We start from the raw sequence: 7,861 nt of genomic DNA on the forward strand, positions 1-7,861 counted from the left end.
AAAAAAATGAACCAACCAACCAGAGTTACATGCAACAATCTTGATGACTGTTAAAAACATAATGTTTATAGAAGCAACAAAGTATCACAGAGATTAAATTCTGGGAGACAAAGCTTAGTTACCTTCTTTAAAGGCCTCTCAGAGAGCATGAAGCCAGTAGGGAGGCCCTGCCCCCTGGAGAGGTGGGCACCTGCCAGGCGTGGGCTGGGAAATCTGCGATTCTTGGCTACACTTGTATTTACCCTTTAATTAGTCATTGGTCTCCACAGTGCTATTTTATGCACCATTCTACATGTGTGCTGTTTCACAATAAAAAAAAATCTGCAAGGGACCATGGGAAAAGTACTGGCCTTAAAAGAGAACAAGAAAGGAGGAGGCAACGGATGATGCGTGAACATCATTTGAGCTGAAAGGAGAGGGGGGAAACTGTGTTTTCACCATGAGATTTAGAATAAAGTGAACACAATTAAAGTTTAGGAGGCTGGAGGTTTAGAAGAGTAGTGGACTGGAATGGAGGACATGGAGTGGGGAAGGCTGTCTAACAATTGGAAGGCTTCAAGGAAACAGGAAACAATGTGGCTTTATGATAGGCACTGAGAATACTCCTCTGAGGTGAGCATTAGCCAGCTCCCAACAAGAAGGAGACCTGGTGGTGTAGTTACACCTCTCAGCTGTGAAGCAAGTCAGAGGCTTGAATCCACTGCTCTTCAGGAGGAAGATGAGGCAATCTCAGAACCCAAGTGGAGGTCACTTTGGGTCAGAACCAATGTCAATATCAATGAGATTTTGACACAGCCAAGGATGTGTGTAGTAGATGTGGGATGAAATCTTTCAGAATCGTGTTGAAAAGACTCCGTTTTGTAACCACCATCCATCTAGGTGTTCTGGGAATTTGGAAACAAGGTCAGGGAGAACCACCCAGTCAGGTTGAACCTGCTCGAATCAATTTGAAACAAGTGACAGCAGTCACTTAGAGGGTGTGCTGAGGACACGTGGGAACAGCCGATTTCAGTCACAGCCTCCAGGCTTGTCCCGGCATCTGGGTGTAATGGAAAGAGATGAATGTGTGGATTACAATGGACTCTGCCACACGTGGGGGAACGGGTGAAAGCAGGCAGGCTTGACTGGGCCTCGAGCTCACCGGGGGTCCCCCTCTCCTCGCCCCACTGCGCGGGTTCTGGGGCTGTAGTCTGACTGGGCCTCGAGCTGACCAGGGGTCCCCCTCCCCTCACCCCACTGCGCGGGTTCTGGGGCTGTAGTCTGGAGGGAGTTGTGATGACAGCGCAGGGCACCTCAGGGGTGGCTTGAATCTGTGAGCAGCTCCACAGCAGGAAGTTGGAGTCTCCTGTGGGATGTGCAGTCTCTGCAGACCCGCTGGACGGTTCTGACCCCACAGCAGTGACCGTGAGAGTTGGTGTCAGTGTGGTGCTGGGACCCTCTTCAGTAGCCCACTGAGGGTGGACATCACCATGCTGTCTAGCTTTGTTTCTGTCTGTGTCACCGTTTGTCTGCCAAGCCCCACCATACCTTGCTTCATGCAGATGGGCCAGTTTTACTATTCAGCCAAAGCCTTCGACGTCCTGGAGCGGCTGGACCCCAACCCTGAGTACTGGGAAGGCAAGCGCGGGGCGTGCGTGGGCATCTTCCAGATGATCCTGGCTGGCCGGGAGCCCAAGTGAGTGCCAGGCGCAGGGACGCCTCTGTTTACAGATCACTGCGTGGGGAGATGGGGAGACTGTCCTCAGCTTGGACAGCATCTGCGAAAAGCCAGCAGTCGGGGGGGGTGGGGCGTGTGTGTGTGTGTCACAGTTTTAAAGGTTTTCTATCATGTCACTCTGGAGACTAAGTGCATCTGATACAGGCTGTGGTCTTTGCAATCACTTGTTATGCATCGGAGAGTTGGACAGTGACCAAGGAGGATAGGAGAATTGATGCCTTTGAGCTGTGGTGATGGAGAAGAGTATTGAGGGTACCATGGACTGCCAAGAAAACAAACAGATTCATCCTGGAGAGGGTTAAACCAGGCTGCTCCTTGGAAGCAAGGATTCTGTGGCTTCGTCTGACATACTTTGGACATGTTGTGAGGAGAGACCGGTCCTTGGAGAAGGACATCATACTTGGGAGGGTGGATGGACAGTGCAGGAGGGGAAGACCCTCTATGAGGTGGATTGATTCAGTGACTGGGGTAATCAGGACGGGAGTGTCAGAGACAGTGCGATTGGCACAGGACAGAGCAGAGTTTAGGGCTGTTGTACATAGGGTCGCTATGAGTTGTAAGCGACTCGATGGCACATAACAACAACATTTTCAATCTGATCTGTTACCTTCCAGAATTTTCATTTCACTCTGTAGAATCAGCTCATTCTAAAGCACAGACGACCGAGACATGGAATGCACACAGCTCTGGGCATGGGGCGGACCTTGCAGCAGCAGCAGTGCCTTTAAGGCTCCACGCTCCTTCCTCTTCTCGCTGCGGGCTCACCTTCTCTTGTCTTTTCATTGAAGCCACAAATAATTCAGAACAAAGTGGAGGTGACATTAGCACTAAGGGCTGATCGTTCTGTTTCCCTCGTCTTCTCACAGTCGGGGAAACCAGAGACCTCAGATTAGAGGAAATCAGGCAGCTGGTAGCTTAGTTTGTAAAAAAAAAAATTCTAACATTTAAAACTAAACTCAATTTGCTCAAAATAACACCATGGACTATACTTGTTAATGATGTATGAATAATGTTGTAGTTAAGTGTCCTCAAGTCGTAGACGACTCATAGCGACCCTATGAACGAAAGGCCTGAGCACTGCTCATAGAGTTTCCAGAGGCAAGCCATTTCAGAAATGGATGCCACTCCTGCTTCCAAGCTTGTTTAAAGTAAATAATAAAAAAATCCCATCCTGCCTGATGCCTAGTTGAGACCTGAAGGAAAGTAGATAAGGATTTGTTCAGGGAAGAGACATTGTTTGAGAGGATGAAGAAGTTGAGGCTGTGGGAAAGGTGTAGGGAAGACGGGTGTTTGCTGAGGTGATGGAGGCTTTACCGTGCAGAACAGAGAGTGGGTGAGAAAGGGGAAGGGCCACATCCGCAGTGACTGAGGAAGACGCAAGCCTGCCAGTGTCCCCACCTGGTGTGTACAGGTCACTAGGAGTCAGAGCTGGCTTGATGGCACTAACAGACAACAACTGCTATTTACCACAGAAGTTTTAATAAGTGAATCAATTAATTGAAACACAAGTCTTTTGTATTTACCAAATTTCAGTCCTCTCTTCCATATTTACTCATATATCCTTGAGGAAATTGTCCATTACTTTGGCTTCTGTAGTATGAATGTGAGAATGACACGCAGTGTCTGGTGGCTGCCTTAACCAAATGAGACAGCAGCCACTAGGCGGGGCCACACTGCTTAGTGGGAGAGCAGCTCTGCACTGCTGGAGGGCCCCTCTTGTCATGCAGAGGGGCCTGCAGTCGGGCTTGGGGACCATACTGGAGAGGACAGGCAGGTCCTGGTGTGTCTGGAGGCGATGACCAGGGGCCCACAGGCTGTCCTGCTTTGACACCACCACACACAGACCCCAGGAGGCTGACCACGAAAGAGCACACAGAGTGAGGCCTGTGCCAGAAATGTCCCCCGAGGACTGGCATGCCACGTGTGGCATTTTATTGGGTTCCGTGGTCCATTTTTTACCCATTGGAGACTGTGGCCCCATGTTCAGTTAGTCTGTGGCATTTTTCTAACAGCACGCGCTCACTCTGCCTCTGCCACATCTTGCTCGTTTTTCTGTTGCACGCTTTGTAGATGACTGTAGAGTGTAAGCAGAGCTTTGCAGGCACAGGGAGTCCAGGGAACGGTGCTCACTTTACTGCCATGGTCCCTGCACTGTGGCTTGGATCCAAGCCCGTGTGCTGCCTCTGGGCTCTGTCTGTCTGGGAGGAAAGGCCGTGAGTTTTTCTTCACTCACTTCCCTGTCTCTGCACTTCACAGAGAGACCCTCCGTGAGGTGCTGCACCTGCTCAGGAGCACGGGGAACACCCAGGTGGAGTACATCATCCGCATCATGAAGAAATGGGCCAAGGAAAACCGGGTACCTGTGTGAGCCCGGCCTGTGCCTGTGTGAGCCCCGCCTGCGGCGGGGAGCCAGGGGCAGCCAAGCCACAGGCCTCTCCTTGTTCAGCCTCAGGTGCCGCCACTGACCTGCCCAGGGGCTCGTGGCTGGAGGCCCGCCTGCCCATCCGACCAGCACTACAACCTGGGCTCTGTGCCTTCTCCTTCCGAGCCGAGTGCTCTGGTGTCTTTACTTCCCTGGAGGACAACTGCAAACCCTTTCCCTCTACCTGTGTTCCTTGGCGTGTCTGCCCCTGGAGGTCCTGTCAGCCTCACCTTGTTCTCACCCCTCTGCACATCATCCTGTCTTACTGGGATTTCCATAGAGTTCCATAATGCGCCTCTGAAGCCCAGCCATCAGAGGCTGGTTAGGGTGGCAGTGTGACCCTCTGCCCGAGTCCACATCACCGATACCACAGCATGTCTGCTGACACATGCTCTGCTCCCAGCGTCCTGCTGTCCCCAGCACATCCTGGGGCTGGGGTGACGGCAGCCAAGGAGATCTAGAGAGAGCCCTGGCCTTGGGACCACAGCAAGAGGCCCTGCGGCTCCCCTGGGAAGCCACTTCCTGTCACACTAGACCCCCATCTAATGGGATCGGAGCGCATGCAGCATGAGTGGCCAGCCTCGCTGGACACGCCCCAAGAACATGGCTGACCGCTCTTCACCTGCCACAGCCTCTGTCCCCTGTCACCACTCCGTGCACCTGCTGCCTTTCCAACAAGGCACTCCGAGGATGACATCTGGACAGGACCTGCTGTCAGTGAGGACCACGTAGGGATTCTCACCTCCGTCACTGGGGCAAGCCTGGCTGTCTCACGGTTTGTCTTCCTATGAGTCCGTCCTTTCTGATCTCCATGGATGGGGCTTTACCTGAAATGACCTTTATTGAACTCAACACTAGATCCTCTCTGTCATTCTCCGGTCTTGTGCACAGATACTCCAAAAAGAACAATTCCAAGAATTATAGACCATTTCTTTAAAATAATTTTTCTTCTAGGATTGAGGGTAGGATTGAGCTCCATCCATGAAGTCTAGAAGGAGAAGCACCGGCACTTGCTGCTGTGGGGAGGACATCTACTTGTGGAACGTCTCGAGAGCCCGCAGGCCTGCGAAGCAGTGACCTCCACTGTTCTGACACGTACTGACGTGGGTGGAAGGACACCCAGGCTGATTCGTGGGGTCACACATGGTTCTGGCTTCAGGGCACGCCTTAGACTTTGTAGTATACATTACCTGCAAAAGGGAAAATACCTTCTATAATTATTTTTGTACTTCAAAAGAATTATTCTCTTCCACTGTAATATGTTCAAATTAAAGTTTCCTGTTGGGTTCTTACTGTGTCTGGCTGTCATTTGATGAGACTGTACCCTGGCTGTCACGCAGCTGTTCCCCTTTCTCTCCTGGCCCTGGAGTAAAGCCACGACGACTCATAATGGCCCTGTGCGTCAGCAGAACGGCTTAGCAGGACACCTAAGGCTTCAGCAGGAGCAGCTGGCGGAGTCCAACTGCCAACTTCAGTGTGCGTCCCAGCACTCAGAGCCCCAAAATAGTAAGAGAACCAAGTCACAGAAGGAGAGAGTGCTCTAGGAAGTCCTGGCCGCCAACGCCGGGCCTTGCCGAGTGACAGCCACTCTGACACACTCGTGCTCACAGACACGGACAGAACCTGCAGGGCAGTAATGTTGAAGTCTGGTGGCAGGAATTCTGATTCCCACCCACTGGTTTAATGAGTGCTTCGCACAGGCCAGGTCTTGGGACACAGAGTTTAACGTATATGAGAAGCAGTGAGTTGGAACCAACTCCCTAGCACCTAACAACAACAACAAACACAGGTAATAGTCTAGACAGAAGGCATTGAAGAGGAAAGAAGTGCATGACGTGGCTGTCTGAAGCATTCATATCATTATGAAACTAGGTGGTTGTGTGCTGTTGAGTCAGAAGCGACTCATAGCTGATCTTTTTTATTATTTTTGTGTGTGTACCGGCAAATCAGATCTGACTGGTACAGGAGGAGATTGCCCGCTCCTTCTCCAGCAGAGCGTCTGGTTGATTTGAACTGCACGTCTCTGGGACTGCAGTGCAGCTTCTTGCCATGAGGCCACCAGAGCTCACCTCATAGCTGATCTTCCAGTGTGTGCTCATAGCTCGCTTAAGCATACGGGAGGAGATTGCCCATCTTTCCCTTGTGGAGCAAATGGTAGCATTTGAACAGCGAGCCTTCAGGTTGGCAGCGCAGCTCCTTACGACTGGGTCACTGGAGCTCAGAATGAAAAAATTATCCAACTGTGTTAGGAGGATGGCGATGGAAAGGGTCCATGTGGGAGTGATGTGCAAGTGTGTGTGTGTGTAAAAGAGCTGACTCCTCCTACTTTATCATCGCAGTTGATAGTGCTTATGGTTTAGTTCTGAGAAGCAGGAGGTAGAACCTAGTCCCAGGGACAGCCATGTTTGCAGGAAGCCCTTTGAGCAGTGGCTAAGTGGGCCTCACAGCTGTTTGGCTCAGAAAGTGGAGGAGGAGACACGCAAAACCAAGTTCTAAGGTGGAAACAGGACCCTGCCCCCACCCACCACCTGCATATCCATCCAAAGAGCTGGGCCAGCTTTTAAACACACCTTCCTCAAAAGAGAAGTAACCAAAACACACCAACCAGCTTTGGGTTGATACAGGAAACAAACACCAAACCTAAGGAACAAGGAAAGGAAATGATTGGCAAAGAATATCAGTAGAAAGTTGATAACAAATGTGAAAGTTGTAACCAAATATTTGACCAGAAAGTAATGTTTGCTCTTTACAATTAAAGGTGATGAGTCGCACAGGTCCTTAGGTGCAGTTAAGCATTTCCACTGCTAGCAGAGAGGTTGCTGGTTCAAACCCACCCAGCAGGGCCTTGGAAGACAGGCCTGTCCATTGGCCTCTGGAAGGTCACGGTCTTGAAGGCTCTGCAGTGCACATCGCTGCTCTCTCATCTGCGCAAGGGCTTCCTGAGCTGAAATGCACTCACGGGAACTGACACCACCCCCAACAAATTGAGTTGTTGTTGTGTGCTGCTGGGTTGGGTTGGACTTACAGATGACCCTCTAGTGGGTTTTACGAGGCAGTGAACTGCGCGGGAGTTGACTGCCGTCTTTCTCCAACAGAGCAGTTGGCAGAGCCGAACTGTGTGCCTTTGAGTTGACAGCACAATTCCTTACCACTAGGCCACCAGGACTCCCTACCAAAACAAGTAGAGGGTATAAAACTATATTTTACCCTAGTGGCAAGAAGCTGCACTGCAATCTCAGAGGCGCACGGTTTGAATCCACCAGATGTTCTGCCGGGGAAGGAGGGACAATCCCCTCCTGTATCAGTCAGATCTGATGTGATGGTACACACAAATAATAAAATAAAATTTTTTTTAAAAAAACCCTGTATTTTTACAATAAATACCATGTTTAAAAGAAAATGTAGAAAAAGTTTAAATACATACTTTTCGTTATTCACTCATGGAATTTTAAGCAATGTAAAAAAATTGAGGATTAGGGACATTAGAAAAGTAGAATTTTAAGTTCTCAGTTGTTACATGCCATTGAGTTGAAACCAACCCACAGCTGATCCTCCAGCAGGTTGTCAGAGTCAGTTAACGGCAAGAGAGGAGGCTGCCCATCCTTCTCCCGCAGAGCAACTGGTGGCCTCGAATAGTGAATATTGCATTGTTGTTGTTGTTGTTATGTGTCATCGAGTCGCTTGTGACTCACAGCGACCCTATGTACAACAGCCCTAAACTC

General features: G+C 50.3%; 1 protein-coding gene across 1 annotated transcript in view; it reads left to right on the forward strand.

Annotated features, from left to right (window-relative positions):
* Positions 1–4,085, forward strand: part of TTC26 (tetratricopeptide repeat domain 26) — a 44,156-nt gene extending 40,071 nt beyond the window's left edge. Inside the window, exons 16-17 of the mRNA XM_006887155.1 lie at positions 1,542–1,675; positions 3,974–4,085. Coding sequence (XP_006887217.1) covers positions 1,542–1,675; positions 3,974–4,085 — 246 coding nt within the window. The remainder of the gene's footprint in view (positions 1–1,541; positions 1,676–3,973) is intronic.
* Positions 4,086–7,861: the final 3,776 nt, after the last annotated feature.

This window comes from Elephantulus edwardii, unplaced genomic scaffold (assembly GCF_000299155.1).
Source record: "Elephantulus edwardii isolate Elephantulus edwardi_28Jun2011 unplaced genomic scaffold, EleEdw1.0 scaffold00055, whole genome shotgun sequence".
NCBI lineage: Eukaryota > Metazoa > Chordata > Mammalia > Macroscelidea > Macroscelididae > Elephantulus > Elephantulus edwardii.